Source organism: Saimiri boliviensis, chromosome 7 (assembly GCF_048565385.1).
Source record: "Saimiri boliviensis isolate mSaiBol1 chromosome 7, mSaiBol1.pri, whole genome shotgun sequence".
NCBI classification, from domain to species: domain Eukaryota; kingdom Metazoa; phylum Chordata; class Mammalia; order Primates; family Cebidae; genus Saimiri; species Saimiri boliviensis.
The window spans coordinates 95,764,943-95,792,145 of record NC_133455.1 but is presented as its reverse complement, the minus strand read 5'-3'; the positions used below and the strand labels follow the sequence as shown (position 1 = coordinate 95,792,145).

The 27,203-nt window shown below is 34.9% G+C and overlaps 1 protein-coding gene across 16 annotated transcripts in view; it reads left to right on the top strand.

The window, feature by feature from the left end:
- KIF21A (kinesin family member 21A) overlaps positions 1–27,203 on the top strand; it is a 155,408-nt gene that overhangs the window by 105,472 nt on the left and 22,733 nt on the right. For 2 of the 16 annotated variants that reach the window (XM_074403061.1, XM_074403065.1), the window contains 18 exons: positions 280–397; positions 831–1,019; positions 1,553–1,752; positions 3,622–3,729; positions 8,569–8,637; positions 8,736–8,950; positions 9,087–9,240; positions 9,413–9,607; positions 10,043–10,144; positions 10,915–11,080; positions 11,560–11,580; positions 15,963–16,023; positions 16,394–16,448; positions 18,813–19,027; positions 22,221–22,328; positions 23,700–23,828; positions 25,921–25,959; positions 26,663–26,674. In XM_074403061.1, coding sequence (XP_074259162.1) covers positions 280–397; positions 831–1,019; positions 1,553–1,752; positions 3,622–3,729; positions 8,569–8,637; positions 8,736–8,950; positions 9,087–9,240; positions 9,413–9,607; positions 10,043–10,144; positions 10,915–11,080; positions 11,560–11,580; positions 15,963–16,023; positions 16,394–16,448; positions 18,813–19,027; positions 22,221–22,328; positions 23,700–23,828; positions 25,921–25,959; positions 26,663–26,674 — 2,156 coding nt within the window. Of the gene's footprint in view, positions 1–279; positions 398–830; positions 1,020–1,552; positions 1,753–3,621; positions 3,730–8,568; positions 8,638–8,735; positions 8,951–9,086; positions 9,241–9,412; positions 9,608–10,042; positions 10,145–10,914; positions 11,081–11,559; positions 11,581–15,962; positions 16,024–16,393; positions 16,449–18,812; positions 19,028–22,220; positions 22,329–23,699; positions 23,829–25,920; positions 25,967–26,659; positions 26,675–27,203 lie in introns of all 16 variants that reach the window. The other 14 variants (XM_039472098.2, XM_074403064.1, XM_074403075.1 and 11 more) reach the window with 12 other exon arrangements.

The window sequence follows — 27,203 nt, the reverse complement described above, 5'->3', positions numbered from 1 at the left end:
GAAATATGTGATGTAAAATATTGGCAACTCTCAATCTCGTGTATTGTGAAAGCATTGTTTTGATGGGGCAGGGGTAGAATACTATGAGAGATGAAATATTTTTTGGTTTAAGACAAAATTATTATGTAATAATCTTAATATCTTGGAAGGATTTTTTATACTGATGAAAAGTGAATGTTTTTATGTTTCTGTACTTCGTATTTCAGCAGCCTCTCTCAATGAGGAAATCAGTTTGTTTTGCCAATATTGTGCTATTAATTTTCACAAATCACATTTTAGGAAGAAAGTCAAGAAGTAAGTGATCATGAGGATGAAGAAGAGGAGGAGGAGGAAGAGGAAGATGACATCGAGGGGGGTGAAAGTTCTGATGAATCAGACTCTGAATCAGATGAAAAAGGTACTTGCCCTTTGATATGAGGGCAAAAATTCATTTTGGAAAGTTGTTTAAACCATGACAGAATACTCTGAACATTCTCCATTTCATACTTGATGAAAGCAGCGTTTGTGACTGCTGACCGGCATTTGCCTTCCAAGGCTTATGTGTTAAATGAATGAGTTACTTCCCGTATTGGATTTAGTCACTGTGTGAGTTCCATTCTTAGCTAGTACAAATAGTATTTATTGTCCCTGACCAAAATGAACACTTTTTTCTCATTCACCTTTTGGTTTTTGGTTTATCCAGGAAATTTTTCTAATAACTACTAAATACTTCTAATAACTATTGAGTGAATAAAAATACCTGGTTGATGGTTTTTATGTTCTTGCTTGAAAGCTAGAATTCTGATATTTTGACCTAGTCCCAAGATTTTTATTTCTTCTTTTATAAATAGCCAATTACCAAGCAGACTTGGCAAACATTACTTGTGAAATTGCAATTAAGCAAAAGCTGATTGATGAACTAGAAAACAGCCAGAAAAGACTGCAGACTCTGAAAAAGCAGTATGAAGAGAAGCTAATGATGCTGCAACATAAAATTCGGGACACTCAGCTTGAAAGAGACCAGGTGCTTCAAAACTTAGGTAAGATTTAGATTTAATTCAAATGAAGGTTCAAGCTAAATCTTCAAAATGGGTTTTTATCTTTTCCTTTAGAAAAAAAATAATAGAAGCCATATGAAATCATTTTTTGTTGTTTACTTGTTTTTGCAAGTCAAAGTTTGTACCTTTTATTTAAAAGTTATATGTAGTCTGTAAATACTTCCTGGCCACATTATATGTTAATTTGTCTCATAATATTAAATATTGTTATTTATTTTGTTTTTTTATACCGATGTCTGCCTAGGCTATTTACTTATTTTATACAAATTTATGATTGTTTTAATGTTTTGACTTATGTTGGGACATTTAAAAATAACATATTAGTAAATAAATTTCAATAACCATTAAACATGATAAGAGTAGATAATAAAAGAGAGAATGATTAAAAGACACCCTGAGCTTCTGCGATTTTGGTGTTTGGAAGTAGCTTTTCTTTTAGGATATGCACTGTAAATCTGTGAAATAAAAACCTGTGTCTCACAAAAAACATATAAAAATATCCTCTGATCATTTAGGTTCGGTAGAATCTTACTCAGAAGAAAAAGCTAAAAAAGTTAGGTCTGAATATGAAAAGAAACTCCAAGCCATGAATAAAGAACTGCAGAGACTTCAAGCAGCTCAGAAAGAACATGCAAGGTTGCTTAAAAATCAGTCTCAATATGAAAAGCAGTTGAAGAAATTGCAGCAGGATGTGATGGAAATGAAAAAAACAAAGGTATGATAATTTTTTCCATTAACATTTGATGTTCAGTATGCTTTTGTCATTTGGGACAGAAAATAAACAACTATTGTGGTTCTTTCTGTATTTGATAACAGTAACCTGATCTTTCAAATGAAGTACTTTCCTTTGGCAATTAGAAGTTGTTTCTGATAGTCATTCCTCATCAAAGCCTTTCTTCAGAATAGATGAAAATCATTGATGGATATTTCTTCTCTTAAAACTCTTACGCAAGCTTAACAAAAGTATAAAATATTTCAAATTTGTAAGAAAGCATAGATAATAACATAACAAACACTGTATCCACAATCTAGTTTAAAATATGAAACATTATAGATATATACTAAGCCTTCTGTTATCTCTTCCTGATTATATTCCCCATTCTCTAACAGTTAATAACTGTCTTGAATTTAGGGTTTATCATTCCTATATGCAGAAAAGCACTAATTTTCTTCCCCTGTCCAAAGAGAGTGTGTGAATCCTGATCTATCTGTTTTTGTTGTGGGATCAATTATTCTATACATCTATCATGAAAGTCAGTGTAGTTTTCTTAAAATAGCAGATATGCAAGTGATTTAGAAATCACTTCATCACCTCCCCAGTGTTGTCTCACTGGGAGGCCTTCAGGAGCATTAACACACATAGAGCTGTCATCTCCTATGGTAACAATGCTTTCTTAAATATCTTCTCAAGGGCTTGCCTGAGGCTGCTTTATAGCTGACTTTTTTTTTCATAAATCTAAAATAACTATAAAAAGTATATTATAGTAAATACATAAACCAATAGTATAGTCATTTATTATCATTATCAGGTTTTTTGGACTATATGTAATTATATGTACTATACTTAATATGACTGGCAGCACAATAGGCTTGTTTATATCAGCACTACCACAAACATATGTAATGCTTTGCACTGTGATGTAACAAAAGTATTACATCACTAGGCAATAGGAACTTTTATTTTTATTTTTATTTTATTTTTGAGACAGAGTCTCTCTGAAGCCCAGGCTGGAGTGCAATGGCATGATTTCAACTCACTGCAACCTCCTCCTCTTGGGTTCAAGCAATTCTCCTGCCTCAGCCTCCTGAATAGCTGGGATTACAGGTGCCTGCCACCACGCCTCGATAGTTCTTATATTTTTAGTAGAGACGAGGTTTCACCATGTTGGTCAGGCTGGCCTCAAACTCTTGACCTCAGGTGATCCACCCGCCGCGGCCTCCCAAAGTGCTAGGATTACAGGCGTGAGCTGCCGTGCCTGGCCCGATACTAGGAATTTTTTTAGGTCCATTATAATCTTATGAAACCACTGTCTTAAATGTGGTTCATTGTTGAGTTAAATGTTATGTGGCACATGACTGTCATTAGATTATTACGTTATGTAGTTGCTAATAACAACAGTAGCCAAAAGGTATTAGGTGCTTATTAAGTTGTTGAGAATTCAAGTGCCAGGCACTATTAAAACGCTGTGTAGGTATTGTTGAATTCTCACAAAAATCCAATGCTGTGGAAATATTATTTCCATCTTATGGATGAGCAAACCAAAGCCTAGAGAAGTAAAGTAATTCGATCAAGGTCACACAACTACTGATAATAAGCTAAGTATCAAGATTTCAAGTTGTAGAACAACTGAACATTGAATACAAAAACATAGAACACTAAGCAATTTAAAATAAATGTATTAGAAATAGAAATATATAAATCCCACAGAAGTAAGAATTGACCATTTTAAATGTGCAGCAAAACTACGTGTTTCTATGTTAAGTATTTGGAATTCTAAGAACTTCCATATATCCATATATGTGGTTGATTTAATGAATTTTGTGACAGAGTAATTTCAGTAGATGTATATACCTAATTGATTAGGTTCGTCTAATGAAACAAATGAAAGAAGAACAAGAGAAAGCTAGACTGACTGAGTCTAGAAGAAACAGAGAGATTGCTCAGTTGAAAAAGGATCAACGTAAAAGAGATGTGAGTGGATTTTAACTCTCAGTTATATAAGAAAACTATACATTGAAAAAGATTGTTTAATAAATGGAAGAAAAATTTCTGGTAACCGTAACTACTAATTGCTGGTTAAGGCCAATAAATAAGCCTATGTTTTATAAAATGTCATTTATTGTAGTATGGGGATTATAGTAATTCAGTATGAGTTCATAAAAACACTGTAATATTATAAACTTTATGTGAGGCTTATTTTCCAGATTATGACGTAGAAGTAAATGGTAAGAATGACTGGTTATCTCTCGGGTGACCAAGGAACTAGTTGCAGTATTATAGAAGATAGCAAGTTTAGGATGGTTCTCAAGAATATTTTATCACTAGAGGTACTTAAAAATAATCCTAGAGTAATGACCAGCCCTTATTAGAAGAGGCTTTTCTAAGAACTATAAAAATTTTTGTATCCTTTGACTCAAGTTTCTACTTCCATGAATTTAGATAAAGAAAATAATCTAAAATAAGGAAAAATGCCGTGCATTGAAATCCTCACTTTGGGATTCTTTGTAATTGTGAAAAAAATAAAAACAACCAAGATACCTGACAGTGGGAGGAATGGTTAAAGAAATTGTGGTCCATTTCATTTATTCATCCATTAAAAATTAGAATTTGGAAACTGTATGCCTATCTGAAAAATGATCATGAATTAAGTGTAAAGCGTGATTTTTCAAAGAATTGCGTGCTTGATTACAGTGAGGCAAAATTGAAAGGATACATCTCAACATGCTAATTGTAGTTGTATTAGGGTTATAGGTTATTGATGTTTTTTCTTTTCTTTTTTTTTTTTTTTAAATATCCCAGAAATTTATTTGATGTTTGCTTGAATACATTTTATGTAGAAAGATTGGGATTGTTTGCTTTGGATGCCCCTGGTAAATCTCAAGAGGCATTGAACTAGAAAGGGGTGCCAATATGGAGACATCAGAAACGGAAATCACAAGCCCAATTTTAGAACTATTCTTAAAAATTTGTCTCTAGTGAAATGAGGCCACTCCCTTAAAAATGCTCAAAGTGTTAGAGCTACTGTGTGAAAACAGCTGACATTTAGGAGGGCATTTCATGTTCTGATCTGTTAGAACATTTAAATACTTGGAAATAAAAAATATTCAGCTTTGAAGTTTTCAATACTGGAAAACTTTCAAGCCTAGAATTTCAGCCAGGAAGGGCTACTCTGTGTTCCTTATATTGGACTCTGTTTCTCACAAAGTTAATCTTCAGCTTTGGCTTCCATTTCTTCTGCATCATCATCTCCATCCACTTCGGCATTTTCTCTTTCAAGCCTCTCCATCTGCCTCGCAAGTTCAGTCTCATCTGTATCTGTGACCACTTTGGGCAATTTTCTTTCCAAAATTTTGGCAATATGAATATTTCTTTTAGATGAAAAATTATACTTATGATATTTTTTTTCTTAAAGAAGAAGCTAGGTGCAGTGGCTCACTCCTGTAATTCCAGCCAGCACATTGAGAGACTGAGGCAGGAGGATTGCTTGAGCCCAGGAATTCAGCCCAGGAGTCTAGACTAGCCTGAACAACAACATAGCAAGATTCTCTCTTTGAAAACAGCAAGAAAAGAGGCCATAATTTTTTTTCCCTATTATTGGTTATGTTTCAGCTGTTATTCCTTTTTACTTGATCAACTTTTCCTAAATCTTCCCTGGAAAAATATGAGCTTAGAGAATGTTTCATAAAATGGAAATCTATTTTGGGATGTAAAGAGAAAAGGGGATAGAGACAAGGGGGTAATGAGGGACAAAAGTGGATATTTTGGCCAGATGACTCTCCTATTTTGGCTGTATTTATTTCTTTTTATTTCCTACTATGTCAATGTATTTTAAAAATCAGTGTATTTGTCACAGTTAATTCCTGGGCCTTTAAAATTTTGTTTATATCAATTTGTTCCTACTAAAATCAAGTAGAAGCACATTCTAACATGTTGCCTATTCTTTTTTTTCTATTTTTTTAAAGTTGAAATGTAATTCACGTGTCCTAAAATTTACCTTTAAAAATATACAATTCATGTTTTTAGTATATTTAACAAAAGTGTGCAATGATCACCACTATCTAATTCCAGAACATTTTTATTGCTCCAGGAAGATACACTATATCCATTGATAGTGTCACTCCCCATTGCCCCTGGCCCCTGGCAGCCATTAACATTTGGTCTCTGTGGACTTTGCATCTAAATGGAATCGTACCAGATGTGACCTTTTGTGTCTGGCTTTTTTTTTTTTTTTTTTTTTTGAGACAGAATCTCACTCTCTTGCCCAGGCTGGAGGGCAATGCATGATCTTGGCTCACTCAACCTCAGCCTCCTGGGTTCGAGCCATTCTCCTGCCTCAGCCTCCTGAGCAGCTGGGACTGCAGACATGCACCATCATGCCTGGCCAATTTTTGTATTTTACTAGAGATGGGTTTGCCCCATGTTGGCCAGACTAGTCTCGAACTCCTGACCTCAAGTGATGGGGGATCACTTGAGGGGACTTGTCGGTCTCCCAAAGGGCTGGAATTGCAGGTGTGAACCACTGCACCCAGCTGTGTCTGACTTCCTTTATTTAACACAATGTTTTCAAGGTTCAGTTATGTTATAACATGTATTAGCACTTCATATTTTTTATGATTATATAGTTAGAATACATTTTGTTTGTCCATTCATCAGTTGATAGACATTTGGGTTCTTTCCATTTTTTGGCTATTTATTTTGTATTTAATAAAAACCTTTGGATAACAGGAATAATTTCTTTACAGTATATGCTTCTTATTTATTTCTAATTCATATAAGATATAGGGAGATCAATTTTGAACTCTTGGGATGGACTTTTGAATCCTTCCATAACGTGATGCCTATGTTCTATTATAAAGACACTATGCTGGCTAATCACATATAAAGCTAACATTCATACTCCCCTCTTTTTTTTTTTTTTTTTTTTTTGAGAGAGTTTCACTCTTGTTACCCAGGCTGGAGTGCAATGGCGCGATCTCGGCTCACTGCAACCTCTGCCTCCTGGGTTCAGGCAATTCTCCTGCCTCAGCAGGATTATAGGCATGCGCCACCATGCCCAGCTAATTTTTTGTATTTTTAGTAGAGATGCGGTTTCACCATGTTGACCAGGATGGTCTCAATCTCTTGACCTTGTGATCCACTTGCCTCGGCCTCCCAAAGTGCTGGGATTACAGGCATGAACCACCACTCCCGGCCCCCTCTCTTTTTTATTTGTTGCCTTGTGTACATGTTGATCTCCTTATAAAATTGTTCCTTGTCATATTCATCTTTGAACCCTTAGAAAATTCAGGGTGACATTTACATACCATTCAAAAATATGAATGAGCTTGAGATTTGATTTTTAATAGGAAAAAATTTAATATAGTAACTTTCAAACTATATGATAATTTTAATTTTTGATAATTCATTTATTTAAAAAACATTAATTGTGCTTTTATATCAATCATTTTGGTAGGCAATTAAGATATGGCTGTGAGAAGATAAGTCATTTTCTCAAATAATTTCCATCTGATGAGACAGAATATACATAAACATAAAATGAATGATCTGTTTGACTTTACAAACCAAGGGATTATTTCCTAAATAACATAATTTATGTACTAGAAAATTTGTAGTGAACTCTAATTACTAAATTTTTCCCAAGATCACAGAATTGAATAAATGATAGAACTGGAATTAAGATGTAAGTTCTTTCTTTCTTTTTTTTTTTTTGAGATGGAGTCTGGCTGCTCTGTCATCCAGGCTGGATCGTAGTGGTGCAGTCTAGGCTCACTGCAACCTTTCCCTCCTGGGTTCAAGCAATTCTCCCATCTCAGCTTCATGAGTAGCTGGGATTACAGGCACATGCCACCATGCCTGGCTAATTTTGTATTTTTAGTAGAGACAGGGTTTCCCCATGTTGGCCAGACTGGTCTCAAACTCCTGACCTCAAGTGATTCTCCGACCTCAGCTTCCCAAAGTGCTGGGATTACAGGTGTGAGCCACTGCTCTGGGCTTTTGAGTTCTTTTTTAGTCCAAAATTTTTTCTTAAATTATATCCCTGTAGAATGGCTTGAAGTAATCCTAATTAGTCATCGTTTTCTTTAAGAGTACCTAGAAACAAAATTGATAGTCAATACAGACATGTTTTACTGTCCATTTACTTTATCCACCATAAGGTCCATAGTTATTATAAAGTACTAATAAAATTAATATATATTCTTCCTATGTCTAAAACAGTTTATAATTATTGTATATATCAGGCGTCCCCAAACTACGGCCCACGGGCCACATGCAGCCCCCTGAGGCCATTTATCTGGCCCCCTGCCGCACTTCAGGCAGGGGCACCTCTTTCATTGGTCGTCAGTGAGAGGAACACAGTATGTGGTGGCCCTCCAACGGTCTGAGGGACAGTGAACTGGCCCCCTGTGTACAAAGTTTGGGGACGCCTGGTATATATTATAAGATGTCTGTATTGAAAATATTCTAAGCTTTCTTCCTGTTTGTGCCTCAAACAGCAACTAAAACAAAATGTCTAACAAAATTAAAGAAGAACATTTGTAAAGCATTTAGAAAAGTACTTGCACATAGTAAGCACCAAATGTATCAAATAATGAAAATATGCAACACCGAGATAACCTTTTATTTTTTCTAAAAGGGATCGGGTATATATATATTTATTTGTGTTTATTGGAATAAAAAGGTGTACCTGTAGTAAAGTATACAAGTTTGTTAAGAATTCATAGTTTCCATGGTTGTGGGGAAATATATAGGAATAGGCAATATTGTATCTTTCACTTTACTCTTTCCACTTATTCAATTATTATATTATAGCATCAACTTAGACTTCTGGAAGCCCAAAAAAGAAACCAGGAAGTGGTTCTACGTCGCAAAACTGAAGAGGTACAGTAAGCAAGCTATTTGGAAGTAACATTCTGACTTAGATAAATGATGTATTTCTATAGACTAAGAGAATGAGTCAACCTCTGCTGCAATTTCAGGTTACAGCTCTTCGTCGGCAAGTAAGACCCATGTCAGATAAAGTGGCTGGGAAAGTTACTCGGAAGCTGAGTTCATCTGATGCCCCTGCTCTGGACATGGGTTCCAGTGCAGCTGCTGTTGAAACAGATGCTTCAAGGACAGGAGCCCAGCAGAAAATGAGAATTCCTGTGGCGAGAGTCCAGGCCTTACCAGCATCCGCAACAAATGGAACTAGGTCTGCATAAATCTGTTCCTAGTGATGTAATCTTTGTGGCCATTAATACTGAATGTTGTGAATGGCTCATTATTTGTCAGTGCACAATCAAACAAGTGCATAAGTAATAATGTTTGTCTGTTTTATATGATTATAGGAAAAAATATCAGAGGAAAGGATTGACTGGCCGAGTGTTTATTTCCAAGACTGCTCGCATGAAGTGGCAGCTCCTTGAGCGCAGGGTCACAGACATCATCATGCAGAAGATGACCATTTCCAATATGGAGGCAGATATGAATAGACTCCTCAAGGTGTGGAAAATAGAGAGTAGATATGCTGTCCCTTAGCTGACTGTTAATTTCACTCTTCCAATTTTGTTCCCTGGGTAAATTTAACACTTACCAAGATTTTTTTGGGTTTTGATTGTACTGTGTATAAATAGATGGACATAATTTCTTAAAATGCAACCTGCTTTCTCAATAGCAACGAGAGGAACTCACAAAAAGACGAGAGAAACTTTCAAAAAGAAGGGAAAAGATAGTCAAGGAGACTGGAGAGGGAGATAAAAATGTGGCTAACATCAGTGAAGAGATGGAGTCACTGACTGCTAATATAGATTACATCAATGACAGTATTTCTGATTGTCAAGCCAACATAATGCAGATGGAAGAAGCAAAGGTTTGCAATTTTTAAAAAAAGTGTAATGGCTTAATAAAAAGTACTTTTGTATTGTTTTTCATTCAAAACACTTTCAGTTATTATATGAAGGTGTTTTCTATTTACTGGTTTAATCTAATTCTTTGGTTTTACATGTATACCACTCCCTGCTTGCTTTTCAGATTTCTCTGCTGCTTGTGTGATAATATTTGTTATTTTTATATATAAAACACATGGGTCATTTTTACATCCTGTCTTGAATTCTTAACTGCTTACATGTGCCTTATCTTTTCAACTAAACTCTATGTTTCTTGGGGTAAGGATCATGTATAGCACTGTTTTGAGCAGTCTCATTAGATAACCCAATATCAAGAAATAAATACAAGAATCAATAGGCTTTTGTCTGCTATTTTCAGCTCAAGGTAATGGTCATAATATTATGCTGATTTTATACAGGAAGAAGGTGAGACATTAGATGTTACTGCAGTCATTAATGCCTGTACCCTTACAGAAGCCCGATACCTGCTAGATCACTTCCTGTCAATGGGCATCAATAAGGTAAGATAAAACCACACTATTACTGAAAACCTAAGTTTTGACTAATTCATTGTAGTTTTATTTATCTTTCTGTAGTAACCCTTCACTTTGAAATAAGGAAGAAGATTCTTTGTAATTGGAAAGCATTTCTTTTACCTTTCTTTAGAGTCAGGAAGAATAAGAAATATTTAGATCAATTTCATTAGTGTGTCTGTCACCTGTTATGCTTGTTTATTAGATAAACAACTTAAAGAAGAAATAATTCCCCTTTTGCTTTAACAAAGGAAAAGTTAGGAAAAAATTCTCATCATGCAAACAAATTTTGTATCATAACTAGTTTAACATTGATTCTTTACAGATCAGAAGCAAATCAGAAAAGAAAATAATTTATTCTCTTGTTTTGACTGTAAATGCTCTAATTTGTCACCTATGAGAAAACTCTGCCCAAATGTTGGAGGTGATAATGGTTTCTGACTCACTTTTTTTTTCCCGTGTTGGGACTATTAGACTCTTTATGTTCTTACATCATCTCACTTAATTTTCACAATGTGCCAAGAGGTAATTGTTATCGATTTCATTTTGCATATGAGGAAACTGAGAATCCAGTTGATAACATATTGGACAGGTGAACTGGTCCATGATCACTAAGCCAGTTAGTGGAGGAGCTGGGATAAATCAAGTTCTATCTGATATCGAAGCCCATATGTCATATACAATTGCCGTTTGATACAGATGTTTGTGTGGTAGATCCTGTTTCATATGACCTGAGATCATTTTTTGTTGTGTTTCAGGGTCTTCAGGCCGCCCAGAAAGAGGCTCAAATTAAAGTACTGGAAGGTCGACTCAAACAAACGGAAATAACCAGTGCTACCCAAAACCAGCTCTTATTCCATATGTTGAAAGAGAAGGCAGAATTAAATCCTGAGCTAGATGCTTTACTAGGCCATGCTTTACAAGGTAATTTGCGCTTGATTTTAGTTAAATGAATGGCATGGTAGCTTTGCTTTTTGAACATGGTATAGTATATCCCTTTCCCCTATGGCTTGGCTGAATAGATGCTGTATTTACTCATGCTTTTAATAATTATTATTTCATTAATTTGCATGGTACATTTTGGTGAGGTAATTATTGTCATTTCAATAAATGAGTACCAACTAAAAATGACTTACTTAACCTTATTAAGCAATTAGTTTTTATGGGTAAGGAAGACCAACCAAGTTTTTGAATTGGTTATCTAAATTACTTAAAATATTAACCAAGTTTCATTACTTTACTCTGTATCTCACTGCCTTAAAAATCAATGTGTAAGTGTTTGCTATGGCATCTATTCTACATGTAAATGATACATAATCTTGTTTTATGTGGGAGTTTTTAACATTGGATCTGTTTTGATTGGAGTATTGCTTTTTGTTTCCTTTTTGCTATTATTTACACAGATCTAGATAGCGTACCATTAGGTAAGTATGTTTAGCTTTCTGTGTACCCTACAGCTGCATGAATTACTAATTGTTCATGTACACTAATTGTGGTACATCTTATTTAAAAAATTTTTATTGGCAGTCAGCTGGTTTTTGCATGATCTTTTTTGAAATGTATTCATGATCACAAACATACTAAGTCTTTATCTTTATTAAACATTCCTGATTATAAAACCCTTAGATGTTTAAAGAAGTATGCTTTTGTTAGTTGTCTCTTTTATTATTTGAGCTTCAGTTGTGACTCCAGTTTCATAAACCCCTGTGTTCTTTCTCTTTCTTATAGAAAAACATAAAATGTATGTTCTGTTAAAATTTTAAATGTATCTATTGTGCATCTATTGTTTTAACCTCATAAATAACTTTCTTCTGTATGTATCTTTGGTATATATATATTCTTATCTGTTTTATTTTTGTAAATTTAGGCACACACTTTTAAATATTGTAAACCGAACAAAACTATCCAAAGGATTTTACTTGAACAGGTTGAAGCAATATTGGTCAGGCTGTTCAAGTATCTGGAATGATAACTAGCATCCATTCCATGTGTTATCAAGCATGTTTCTTTGCCTCCTTCCTCTGTCCCTCTCACTTTTCCTCTTCCTGCCTCTCTTCCCTCTCCTCCCCTGTCTGCACTCCTCCTCTTCTTTTCTTCCTCCTTCTCCTGCTTTCTTTCTTCCTCATCCTCCTGTTTATCTTCCTTCTCCTTAATCTTTTTCCTCCTCCCTTTTCTCCTCCTCCTTCTCTTTGTTCTTCTTAGTGGCTCAATTCATAGTAATATATGCTCTCTTTTAACTCAGAAGAGAAATTATTTGATGTCTTTATGTGCAGAAGAATATTAAATTGCTAATTTGATGAGCAGTGTTACTTTTTTCCAAGTCAAACAAATTTCAATTTTCTATAGCTCGAAGAAGGGTCAGAAGCAGAGAGTAGGAACTCATTCAGCTAATGTAACCTATGACTCATGGCCGAAATTTGCCTAGGGATTGGGGCTGTCTCTAGACCAAATGAGCTGAAGAAAAAGCATGAAATGAGAAAGCAATTAAATTTAAATCCACAGAATGTAGAAAGTCGTAGGTACATTGCTTTAAAAATCATTTAGTTGTTCTCCAGTTTACCACAATTATTGGGATGGATGCTAGGATTCAAAGATGAGTGAGTTGCTGATCTTGTCCTTATGGACTTGATTCCCTGCTGAGGAGGAGAGACTGTGATACAGATTATGATACATTTCAGTGAAGGCAATGACTGAGATCTGTAGAGCAGTGGGAGAGCACAGAGTGGAACCACCTAACAAGAATGGAGGAGTTAATGAAGGTATTTTGGAGGAGGTGACATTTGAGCTAAAACGTAAGTGAAGAAAAAGAGGCAGGAAAAAGACAAAGTCATATTGGGACCAGAGAGTTGCTCCAGGCAGAGCAGAGGGGCAGCAAAAGCTAAGGCATCAGAATGTAGCCACTCGTTTGTGTGCATGAGACCTACAAACAGGTTGATGCTCCAGAGCAGCAAGTTCATGACATGGAATGATGGAACTTAAGGCTAGAGGATGAGTGAGGGCCAGTGCCCCATGCTCACAGGGTTGTACATTTTGTAGCCTTTGAAGAACATCCTGATTTTTCTCTACCTGTGTTGGGATCCCTAAAGTCACCACTATTGTCAGAGATTTGCTAGAAGACTCACAGGGCTTAGCATATGGTTGTATTCATGACTAAGGTTTATGAGATCAATGTTCATAAGGGGGAAAGATACAGAGGGACTTTGGAGGAATCCTTGTACAGGCATTCTTATCTCTCTTTCCCCCATGAGAGATCACACAGAGTGCTTTCTTTCCTCAGGAAAAAAAAAAAAAAAAAAAAGGCAGCAGTATTTGTGCAGTGTTTATATCCAGGAAAGTCTAGGATATGCTCAGTGCCCAAGGGTTTTACTGGGGATAGTGACGTAAGTGCCTTCTGTCTGTCCAGACTTCCAGAAGGAAAGCAAGTGTTCAGCATAAGCCATATTATTTTCATGAAGTTTCTAGGGTACAGTGTGCCACTTTTATTGGTTAACAGTTGACTGAGGACACTCTGAGAGCTGTATTCAGATGTCAGCCAAACTCCAATTTTCCAAGCAGGCCTTTCTAAGGACAGTAGTCTCAGGGCAGCGATGTTAACTTTTTAAATTTATAGCTAGTATACAGAAACTCTCTCTCTCTCTCTATCTATATATACACACACATACACATATATATACACACACATATATATACACATATATATGTGTACGTGTGTATATATATATATATAACTTTTTAAAAGAATAACTTTAAAGGATGACTTTTAAAAATCCAACTATTTGATTAACTTCCAGTGAAGTGAGACTGTGAAACTTTACAATGGTATAGATTAACTTTAGGGCATTTGGGAGTTTTCCTTTTGTCTTTGCCTTTAAACCTACTAGATAAGAGAAGAAGCTAACCCTGGGCTAGAGTTGTGTTCTCAGAGTTGAGAGTACAACAGTGAGTTGATGATGTGTCTTACTGCTCAGATAACCATAATGCTTCAGACCAAACTTGGTCCTGAAGAGGGTCTGAGATGATGACCGTCTGGGTGGGATCCTCTGTACTCCGGTCAAGCTGGTTATGTCGAGACACCATTATCTCTAAATCAGGCTTTTTTTTTTTTTTTTTTTTCCTGGTTTCCATTTGACGGGGTGAGGATTTTCATTTTTCCTTCAAATCCCAGCCCTTCCCCTTTCGCCTCGGAAGAAGTGGTGGTGGGGTGGTGCTCCTTCCACCAGGACTCCAGCATGAACCACTGGGGGGTGGCTAGGTGCCACAGGCTGACCCCAGAATGCATTCAGCATCTCCAAACCTCAGTGCCTGGGGCCCATGCACCAACACCCAGCCTGGTGCCAGGGTCTGGTACCAACCCGTGCCACCTGTCTGGCCCCTACCACAGACTTTCTGCTCCAGACCCGTTTCCTGGACTATGATCTCACATTTTCTTTTTCTGTCTCTGTACCTAGACACTATCCAGCACCCAGAGGGTCCCCTTATATGTCTGTGGAGTAAAGGCATAAGCAGGAGTTAAGAGCTTTTTACAAAGCACTTGCGTGATGTTTAATATTTAATTCCATCACACTCTGCAATAAAAATACCAGCACATCTTGGCCTGCTGTTAAAATCCATGGGAAAACAGAGGCCAGGTTTGTCATTTCTTTATAACATAATTTTCTGTATTATTGACTAATTCAGTACCTTAGTACACAGTTATCCTTTCTGTGAAGCAAGTCCTTGAGCCTCCCTCTAATGAGATACATATTGCTTCAAAGTCACCATTTTTTTTCATTTCAGAAAGTAAACCCTTTGTGTGAGTCCTAGATATGATTCTATTTTAGATAATAGTACCAAATATTACTGAACAGTGAGAAAGGAGAGGAACATTTGTAGAGAGAGAGGAATTAATTGACTAATGTTGCCATAGTCTAACTGTATTATATAAAATTAAATTAAAAGATGATGAATCCTATATATTTTTCATTATTATATATTGCTCATAATTTTGTCCTTAGATTTATGGAATGATTTTATAATAAAATGTATACATGAAAATAAACTGCACCTATGTTAGGGACTTGCTGGCATTTTAAGTAGTTTACTTTCTGTGGCTATTTTATTTACTGACTTCCTAACAGTTTTATATGTTTAATTCTTCTCCCTTTTCACTAGTCTGCTACAGTTGTTCTGAAATAGCAGTGGTTTATTTGTATTAGTTTACAGAGCTGTTGCATGCAAACCTATTGTTTTCGTTTTCTGTGTTTATGTGAATGAGCTGCATGCTGATATGTCACTTCTGAACACACTCATACACACCTTCTCTCTTTCTACATGAAGGCAAAATATAAAAATTAAAAACAAAAATATTTTAGGTACGTTGGCATAACTGATAAAATGTAACAGCTATATTTACACTTTATGTAGTGTTCTTGGTTGGCTCAGTACATTAAAGGAAGCTCATGTAGCATTTACTTTGTATTTTTTAACAGTAGATTTTTATATATTTGGATGGTGCAGGATAGATACATGACTCTGCAATATATGTATGTACATCTTGTTCAGAAGGATGTTATTCTTCAGTAGTTTACCACTCAAAATCATGGTTTTCCTATTTGAACAAGTTTTCCTCATTCTAGAACACACAATCCAAGGAGATTTTTTAGAAATACTTTTCTACAATTTTGTCTATTTAGTTCAGCTACTAAAACCATCGTGCCCGTATTGAGATATTGAGCTGTTGTTTATTACAGCACATGGATTTCAGTCACCATTCAAACTGTAACATGTGGATAATCCTTATGTTTTACATATATATATTTTTTTTTAGAAAATGTAGAGGATAGTACTGATGAGGATGCACCTTTAAACAGCCCAGGATCGGAAGGAAGGTAAGAAGGCCTTTGGAAACAATAAATTTGACTTCTTTACATAATATTTTAAATACTTTAATCTTGTCATATCCAACAATTACCATAAAACAGGAATAATTTTCAATCTATTGGCCTAGTGAATTGATAGCACTAGAAACAGTAAATAGAAACCAAGGTATACTTAACCATTGTAAATTTTAAAAGAAAAATACTGAAATATTTAAGGAACATAAATGAATTATTTTTAAATTAATTCATTTTGACTTTAAATATTGTCTTTCTCTATTTCCCGTAGACATACAAAATTTTGTAGTTGATATAGAGGAGCTATAGCTTTCTATAGTAATTTTCCATTTAATCTTGTGCTTAATTATTTATTTGCCTATAGCACACTGTCTTCAGATCTCATGAAGCTTTGTGGTGAAGTGAAACCTAAGAGCAAGGTAAGGAGATCTAAAAGTATCAGGTAAACATGTTTTCCACCATTATTTGTTATCACCATTAAACACAGAGGTTCAGTTTTGACTTACTAGATTAGCACGTGGACATGATTTTACTATAGCTTTTCTTTATTTAGTTCTTTATCATATTTCCCTTTAAGTGGTAACTGAAAAAAATTTATGTTAAAAAAATTTCTCCTTGGTGGAAGTTGGGCTTTACCATAGCATAGTCTTATATTTTTCCCACTAGATAGCATGATTATGGAGGGTGATTATTAAGCTGCTGATTAACTAAATTGTAGACTCTGCAGTGGCATACAATATTCATCATTTAGATTGGCAGGAGATTTTTGAAATTTTAGCATTCTATTGTGTTTTCAAGTGTTTCTTATTTGTTTAACTGTGTCTTGAGGTGATTTTAATAATAATCCAATCTGTAATTATTATGTGTTAAAAATTTATGAAGCTCTGATGCATATTGTAGGGTTTTAAAAAATTATATAAATGATTACATACTGCTAAATTTGTGATGTACCTATAGTACATATCAGATTGAATGTAGTAGCATTTGATACTAGGTGATTTGATGAACAATCATATGATGTTTGAAAAAAAAAGAATTCTTACAGTGCTGATTAAATGTTGATGAGTGAATGGATGGAATTAGGACCTGAAATAATAATACCGTGCAATGGATAGTATATATCTAAGGTCCACAGTGGTTAATCAGATAATGTAAATGACTAATTTAGCTGGATATACAATAATGAATGGGTCATCATAATGATTACCTGGAGAGTACATGCCCCATTTAAAAGGAAATAGCCACTATCAAGTTTTGCTCATTTTTGCCTTGTGGGAATATGGGCCTAAGGCTACCAGATCCTTTTTTTTTGTTTGTTTGTTTTAAGGATAATTCTTAAATATGGATTTTTATGTAGATCTCTCGGATTTTAAAACCCTGGCCAAGCCAATCAAAAAACGTCTCCAGGCTCTTTGAGCTACTGGCTTGGCGACCTGTGGTTTGTGTTTTATTATTCTAAGCATCTAAACAGAGGTTACCAAAACTCAAAGAAAACATTCTGCTATGGTTTGGATCTAATATTAAGCAAAGGAGAGAATCTCTTAATGTAAATGTTATCTTTCAGGCCCTGAGAAAGCCTATTAAGTTATGCCACTGTGGGACATTAGAGAGGTGTGAAGTGGTGGCCTAAAGGTCATCTCCTGAAAAAAACACCTGAGTTAAGAATTCCCAAGAAAAAATTCCTCTCTGCTCTAGGCTCTTGGCTGTGGAGAGAATAAGAGTGTAAAAAATGGCTGTGGGGCTCTCCCTTTTTAAACATTTTTTTAAAGTGTTAACCTGCTACTCCTTTTGAACTGTTAAGATGCCTGAAAAGGATCTCACATTATTTCTTTTTCATTTATTGAAAAAAATGAAGTTGATTATATATTTTAAAATTGTATGTATCAGCACTGTGTTAAGAGCTGGGGCTCCACAGATGAAAAAACAGGTTGGCTGCTTTCTAGAGGTTTATAATCTGGTAAACCACTTGCTTGATTATCTGTTAGTACTTTAGTGATATCAACAGCTAACTGAGCAATAACCAGATAGTCACTTTGTTTTCAAGAGTAAGGAAAGGAGTGCTTGTAGTGAGTTTAGATTCTAAGACAATAACCTTTACTTGCCTCACCAGGCTGCCCAAAGCTGATACTGGTTTGTGTTGTCCAGTGGACAGATTAAATATATATTTATATTTATGTTGAACATGTATATTTATGTTTTATCTGTCTACTTAAGGCTCACAATAATTGAAAAAAATTATATTAAAAAAAGAAATTAAGCATGGGAAAAAGCAGCATTTAGTTGAGCCTCCCTGCAGTTATCTTTTGGTTTTGGTTTAATGTTTTTATTCTTTTTTTTTTGAACTATATGTTGAGGGAGCTGGCCGCAAGTGGCAGGAGAGCACAATAATGTTGGAGGCAGACTGCCTGGCTTTGAATCTGGCTTTGCCACTTACTAGCTGTGTGACCTTGGACAAATTACTTAGCTGTTTTGTGCCTCAGTTTCTTCAATTGGGAATTGAGATGATTCATCATCTCATCTCCTGCTAATATAATAATGTGTTTAGAACAGTGCCTGACAATATAAGTACAATACAAACGTTGGCTGTTATTTTGGCCTCTAAATGCTTTATCTAGCTATAGCTCTGGCTTGTCACTATCTCACATGCTATGTTTGACACACCTTCCAGGAAAGGACACACTATATGTTTTTATCTATTTCAAACTAATATAAATCTCTGTTCCCTAATCATCTTCTATGCAGAAGTTTGCTCCTGATTGCTTTTCCTTCCATTCTTTGATTAGGCCCGAAGGAGAACCACCACTCAGATGGAATTGCTGTATGCAGATAGCAGTGAACTAGCTTCAGACACTAGTACAGGAGATGCCTCCTTGCCTGGCCCACTTACACCTGTTGCAGAAGGGCAAGAGATTGGAATGAATGCAGAGACAAGTGGTACTTCTGCTAGGGAAAAAGAGCTCTCTTCCCCATCTGGCTTACCTTCTAAGATAGGCAGCATGTAAGTTTGGCCCAGCTACACTAACTTCTTTTCTTTTGGCTTTTTAAAAAGAGTATGCATGTTGCAAATTTCTCATTTCCATTATTTAAAATTTATGTAAATTTGATCTCTGGTTTTCCAAATAATTTGTTAGGTGTTGTCTCCCCTAATTTATTAGAGAGTTGAAATCATTTAAGATGAGATGTCCTTTGTTGAATTGCTTTGTCTTTTCGCCAAGTTTTAGGATCATTCTTAAGGGTTACAATTTTTATAAGGGCTGAGTTATGAATTACAGACAATACTTATATAGAAACACCTAAATTAAAGTTATACCCATAAAACCATTATATAATTATTATATATAAACAGAAAGTTTAGACTCTTAAATTTGCTCTAAATTACCTATATCCTAGTTCTAAGAGCGCTGTCAGGATAGTAAATCTTTGCTGAGTCTTTTAAAGAAAAAAGCAAATACCAATTACAACTTTAATACATTTGGAACTTTCTAATTTTTTACCTTGAAGCACATTGTATATCTGGGATGAGTGTATGCCCCCAAAAATATTTTTATTGGTGTTATTAAAGATTGAAGGGGGAAATAGTCTCTTTCCTATGATAATCTGAACAAAAAACCTTCTATTCAAATAAATCTTGCTTAGAATATTAGTGGCTCACATCTGTAATCCCAGATGTTGAGATGCAAAGGTGGGTGGATCATCAGGTTAGGAGTTCAAGATCAGCCTGGCCAAGATGGTGAACCCTGTCTCTACTAAAAATACAAAAATTAGCACAGCATGGTGGCAGGTGCCTCTAATCTCAGCTACTCGGGAGGCTGAGGCAGGAGAATTGCTTGAACGTGGGTGGCAGAGGTGGCAGTTAGTCGAGATTGCACCACTGCAGTCCAGCCTGGGTGATAGAATAGGACTCTGTCTCAAAAAAAAAAAAAAAAAAAAAAGAATATTTTAATTATTATCTTGAGAACAAGGAAAGATTTTCCTACATAGTCCTTTGTGTGTGTGTGCATGTGTGTATTTTGATAGTTATTTTAATGTTAGATTAGTCATTCACTGGTGAAAATTTTTAATGGCATTGTTCAAACTAACCCTTACATATGGTCTAGCAGATAATTTATGGAATGAATATATCTCTGCACTCAGAAATATTGCCCTCCGCCGAAAGTGGCACACACTTTATGAGTCTGTAAATAACGCAGAATAACAAACTTTCCACCCTTGAATAGCTGTTTCCCATAGTATTCTTCATTTTATGAGTATATTTCTATTGTTTTCCATTGAGTAATCCCATCTGCTACCTTCTGTCCCAGAATTAATTTTAATGATGACAGAACTTTCTTGCATGTGCTTGAGGTGGCCTATGTATTTAACCATTGGATCTGCTGTTAGAGATTGCTAACCAGTAAAGTTTATGGCTTCAGTGCTTTGGTGATGAGATGAGAATAGAAGAAATGCTTTTGATGAAGGTAGTGATATAGAACTGAGGTCAGATGTTAGGAACTAGCATGTATTAGGTATTTAGTCTGTCAGATAAGTGACACTTTTGGAACTTCAGGACTAAATCTATGGCCTGGAATCCAGATTCAGGTAATCTTTTCTATTTGCCTTTCTACATTTAAAAAATATATCTTTTATGACAGGTTGTGGAAAATATCTTTTGGCTTCTGTCTCTAAATAACTTATTTTAAAGTTTTCATAAATTCACATGCTTATACTCATATATTTGCAATTCTTTACAGATTGTGAGAGTTTGGTCACTCATTTGGTGCAAGAACTCTTATAAACCATTACTGCATAATTTTTACTTAAGTTATTCTTATAATTTAAATGATGCAGAATTGCTAAAATGTGATTTCCTGATTAGAAAAATCAAGCACACAAAATCTAACTATATTTAGTTTTCACTTTTAGATAGGAGTCATGTAAACCCATTCTGGAAGTCTTTCTGTTTAATACATTAGTGTCTTTTTCCTCCCAAGACATTTTTGTTGTTGTTGTTGAGATGAAGTCTAGCTCTGTGGCCAGGCTGGAGTGCAGTGGCGCAATCTCGGCTCACTGCAACTTCCACCTCCCAGGTTCAAGAGATTCTCCTGCCGCCGCCTCAGCTGGGATTACAGGCATGTGCCACGACACCCAGCTAATTTTTGTATTTTTAGTAGGGACGGCCTGTCACCACGTAACCGAGGATGGTCTCAATCTCCTGACCTCATGATCTGCCCACCTCAGCCTCCCAAAGTGCTAGGATTACAGGTGTGAGCCACTGCGCGCAGCCGACTTTTTTATTTTTTATTTTTTTGAGATAGAGTCTCACTCTGTCACCCAGGCTGAAGTGCCATGCTGTGATTTCAGCTCACAGCCACCTCTGCCTCCTGGATTCAAGTGATTCTCCTGCCTTAACCTCCCAAGTAGCTGGGATTACAGGTGCCTGCTACCATACCAAGCTAAGATTTGTATTTTTAGTAGAGACAAGGTTTCAGCGTGGTTTCCAGGCTGTTCTTGAACTCCTGACCTCAAGTGATCCACCCACCTTGGTCTCCCAAAGAGCTGGGATTACAGGTGTGAGCCACCATGCCTGACCCAGCCTTTTAATTTTTTTAGTTAAAATTCATTACCACCATACACAAAAATTATTTTCTTAAATTTTTAATTATAAGCAGCCATTTGACATTAAAATATTTAAGGCAAGAATACTTTTACTACTAAAATATACATAGATACAAATTAAATACTAGTTAAGTAAATTCATTATATATTTTTTATGTGTGTGATTACCTATAGAACTATTTTGTGATTGTGTCTCAATGTTAATTCATTAAATCTCATTGTTTCTCATATTCTAATATTTTTCTTCTTTCAAAACTATAATTTTTCTTCATCTGAAACAATTACCAATGAAATTAAAACACATTTAAAATGTTAGTTATAGCTATTTGGCAGCATATCATTGATATTTATATTCAAAGATAATAAGTTATATATTTAGTAAGATCACCAATTTAAAAATTATACTTGTTGAGCTTCCATCAGCTAAAAATAACTCATGTAATATTTTCATATTCTAGTTCTTTTTTTTTGTTTTCAAGTAATAATCTTTCTCAGGTTCCGGTTATTAACCTATTACAAATTTTAGATTGAATATGTACCAAAGTTATATGTGTAAATTTAGAATTAGGTAATTAATTAATCTTCTTTTACTTTAGTACCAGGCAGTCATCTCTATCAGAGAAAAAAATTCCGGAGCCTTCTCCTGTAACAAGGAGAAAGGCATATGAGAAAGCAGAAAAACCAAAGGCCAAAGAACAAAAGCAGTAAGTGACTAATGCTTTTTTTTACCTACTAGACTTTTAAATGCCTGCTGCACTTAGATGCCAAAGACAATCATGAGATTATTTTCCAGATTTAGGTTGGTGCTGTGGTTATGAGTATTTGACTAATCAAAAGACAGTCAAGTCAGCTTTTGGCTTGGCTCAGTGGTCTAATTTTCTTGGTCATAAACATACTTGTAAAAATATTTGAGCACTTGTCCCTGATCACTTGTCCACTTACTTATTTTCTGGTTATTGTGTATATCATTTTAAGAGTTAATATATACTTGAGGTAAAAGCTTATTAAGTCTATATTTCAGATAGTCTTCTGTTAACAGAAAAATTTAGAATTAATTTTGACTGTCATTGCAATGTCAGCTAAAACTGACATTAACCCTTCTCTTTAGAGTGTCTGAAAGAAAAACTAGTATTAATCATAGGGTGTGTTATTGTGCCATTTTCTTGCTGCTCTCACATGTTTAAATTGTTGGTATTATCCTCAATTGTTTCTTTTGTGTGTTTTGTGAGCGTTAGTTTATTTAGCAGTACATAATATAATCTGATGATCCACTGAACTGGGCATCTACAGATTGCAACATGACAGCATGCACGAGTTGACTGGATTAGAACCACTGTTACCCTGCAGATCTCAGATGTCTCCGTGAGGGAAAGCATTTATGTGAATTTACATTAAAATATTAATTAAGTGAATTACTTTCATTTCTTTAGCATAAAAATAATGTGAATATATATGAAAAGAAGTGTTTATTTTCTGTGCCTAAATGGACAATTCTATACCATCCACTACCCTGTGCCAAGAAGCTCACTCTCTTTTTTGACCATGGGTTTAGCTGACTTGAATGTCATAGAAATTATCCTTCTTATCATCCTTGCCTCCTGTACTTAAAGATGCAATTTGCCTGTTTCTACTGAATTGAATCTCTCAAGAATAATTGGGAAATGGGGATGGAGCACTTAAGTAATTTAAAAATAGATGAATGAATCAACTGAATAAGTAAACTTCTTGTAAGCTCTCTGGGTATCTTTCCTCATCTGTAAAGTGAGCAACTTGCTCTTAACTCTAAAATTGTATATAATTTTAAATGTGACTTGCTTTATTTTTATACTGACTTCAGATTTCAGCAGACAGAACCGTCTCTTTAGTGCCATCTTGTGGTCATTGTAACAAAATCCAGTGAAAAATTTTAAAAATTGTTCCATGTGCATTTTATCTTACAAAAAAGGAAGAAAGAAAGGAAAGAAGGCGTTCTCTAACAAAAAGCTTTTTTTATTTAAAGAGCATGTTTCTTATAACTTTTCTAACAAATCATAACCAATTAAAGCCACCTACTTAATGTTCTTTTTTTCTTGTAGCTCAGATTCTGGAACTTCAGAGGCTAGTCTTTCACCTCCTCCTTCCCCACCAAGCCGGCCCCGTAATGAACTGAATGTTTTTAATCGTCTTACTGTTTCTCAGGGAAACACATCAGTTCAGCAGGATAAGTAAGTCATTACAGAAAAGAGCCCCAGTTATTTATACAGTATTCTGAACCTTTCAGTAGAGTCTGTAGAAAACATGTAGTCATCTCTGTGTAGGAGATGGAGCCTGACTTGCGAACTCTTGCAGTATTTTATGCATCTTTCCAATGGGAAAGGAACTGTACAGCCAAAATTAGAGAAAATTATTTTCCTGCTGAACATCATTCCCTGTTGTAGATTTGTGTTGCTATACCTTCAGCACTTGTCTTGCCTTTTCTTTTACAAGTAAATTAGAACTGAAAAATCTTTGAAGCCACTTGATGCTTAAATTTTGGGGAATTCTTCAGCTTCTGTGAGCCCACAAAAACTTCTAATCCAGTTAGCCTGAGTTGAAAAGAGGCAAATTAATTTTGGAGGGTATAACAGTTTACCAAGACCACCGTTACACGTGCAACATGTTATTGTCATCTGATTGTTCTAGATAAGTTCAGCCCCAAATTTCAGTAACTGTGTTCTTGGAATAAAAAATTACCTTTACGTATGGAGAGAGTAGGACTGGAGCGGGTTTTCAGGGATGGAGAAGTTGGAGGGATGTGGAAAATGTAATTTTCATCAAATTTGAAATGACGAAATATCCACACATTGAGCCAGAATCTCTCTTGCAAGAATGCCATACTAACATTGCTGCCATAGGTATTTATTAACTCTGACTTGTCTGCTTGGATTTTGAATGATAACAATTGTTTTCTGCTATTACCACCCCGTATATGTCAATAATCTCTAAAATTTATAGGATGCCATTTAAGATCTGTCTGTCTGGCATGTTTAGATCATTTTAAATGGCTCTATAAACTTAGAGAATCGTCCCATAATATTTAAAGAATTATAAGTATTCTTAATTTATGGATAATTCTTTTATTTATGGATCTTTCATTAGATTTTAATATGGTTTAATTAGTAGATGACATGTCCTTTAAATTGATGTAGGTAGGTAAATATCTTCATGTGTTATTAAACAAAATACCTTTAACATTGTCAAATTATTTCTGTCATTAATTGGGAAAAGTTAAAGAACATTAGGAATACCTTTGGGAAATCAAATTTCACTAGTTATACGCAGAGTTACTGAATTTGTGTCTACATTGCCTTCACAGTCAGAACATTTTCTGTCAGTCTTTTGATAATCTCGACAATCTAATCAGAGTTCTATATTTTTTACTGAAATATTTTATGAGCTTCCAATAATTTGACTCTGTTGTCATCTCTATAAACTAAAATGTAGAATAATTGACTACTCTACACTTTCAAAAACTTGCCTACCCTTTACATTACTTTCTCTGGGGCTCCTTTTGAGACTACTGTATTATACTAGCAAGATGCAGATCCCGCACATTGTTTCTGGTTACGTTCTTTGCCAGCACTCATTGTATCCTCATTCTCCCGAAGCCTCTTGTACAATCTAAATAGATTTTCATAATAACTAGACTCACTGTAGTCTTGGAGGCCTCAAGGTAGGGCTGACAGGAGTGACTTCTCTATTTTAAAAGCCCACTAAAGTCCCCCAGCTGTTACTAAGACGCTCCCTAGCCAGAAGAACTCAGTGTTTTTGAGATAAGTTAAAACAAAAGGTTATTAAATTTTGAGTGACTTGCTTTCTATACAAAAATACAATCTATTTGTGTTACTTCAACATTAGAGTCTATATCTAAAGTAATAATTATCACAATGAATAAAATTGATCAATAATTACTGAAATGGGAAAATTTTTCCAGGACTAGTCAAATGGAGCATATCTTAAAGTCCTGTATCTCATGTACTTGAAATTTGTTCTTCTCCAAGGCCTAAATTTTAGAAGTGAGGATCGATTCTGTATATCAATATTAGAAAATTTGAGTCTCTAAAGTCTTGCTAGAAGACATAAATACCAAACTTTTTACATGACTTAGCTATATTTAAACAGGCTAATATCCAGTGCAAATAGATAAGCAGGGCACGATGAAGGAAATGTTTGCTATATATCTGTTATTCATGCTGTTGATTTTGAGTCCGAAGTCAGTGTCCTTACCTGTTGACATCTGTGTTCTTTCTCCTCATAATTCTAACTCTTTCACTGTAGGTCTGATGAAAGTGACTCCTCTCTGTCGGAGGTACACAGGTACTTTCTTTCCTGCCTTTCTTACATTCTGGAATTTCGTTGATGTTCTAAAGTGCCTTCCTAGAAATTCTAAGCAAGTCTCATTTTTGTTGCATGCATCATTTGCTGTAAATCGTATAAATGCACTATTATTTCTAAACATGATAATTTTAATACATTTTTGTGATCATACCTTACAGATAAAGTCATGGTATTTTTTTTTTTTTGTATGATAGCTTAAAAATTGTGATACCTATTTTCTGTCTGTAATCTAAATCTTTTCTTTAAAAGAAATCAAGTTTTATGAATATTGATGTCAAGAAAGTTTCTTATCCTCAGTGAGTAGGTATTTCTAATGCCTCAAAGTGTGTGAGGTAGATAAGTTATTTTTTTTTGTTGTTGTTGGTTTAGCAGTTTTAAGTAAAAAGATTATATGATTAAAAATAAAAGTATGCTAGAGGAAAAAAAGGATACAGTTGTACCAAAAATTAAAAAGAACAAGAAATAAACACTAAAGAAGCATTTTTTAAAATGAATGTTTCTAAGAATAGGTACAGCTTTCAAAATAACTGTTCCTTTTTTTCATGTTATGGATTTTTCTGGGAGTTCTTAACTTCTCTTTCTCTTTCTCTCTGTCTCATTCCCTTTCGCCATGATCATTTTGTGTCGTCCCCCTTTACACTTGTTTTCCTTGTTTTATGGCCGTTTGGCTGATCATCAGCAGATCCTCCAGAAGGTAGGCAGAGAAATGGAGAGGAAATTAATTTCATTCCCAGTGTTATAAGACCTTACAGGTTTGCATGGAACAAAAATAAGTGTTTATTTTTTTTTTCTCCTTCAGATTAAGTCTGTTGTACAAATTTTCCGTATTTAAACTTAAACTCTTTTAAAGTTGATTTTCTATTTCAAAATGTGAATAGATTAATTCTAATCGAGAAATAAATACCATGGCTGTCTGTTTCTATTATCTTTGGTAACTTATATAAAATATTAATCCTAATATTCTGAATGAGAACATTATAAAGTGTCTAATTAATAAAACACTATATTTAATATTGAGATTTATTTCTCAAAAGACTGAATAACCAATGACATAAAAAATACATAAGAATGAAAAGAAGGCATTCTGCTCCCCAGGAAATAACTGTGCCTACATAAGTCATTGGGGCAAATATTTACTGAGTATTTTATGATAGTATAACCTTTGACATGGCAGAATTGTGTTGGGTGTTACATCATCAGGGAAACATTTAATAGATTCCTAG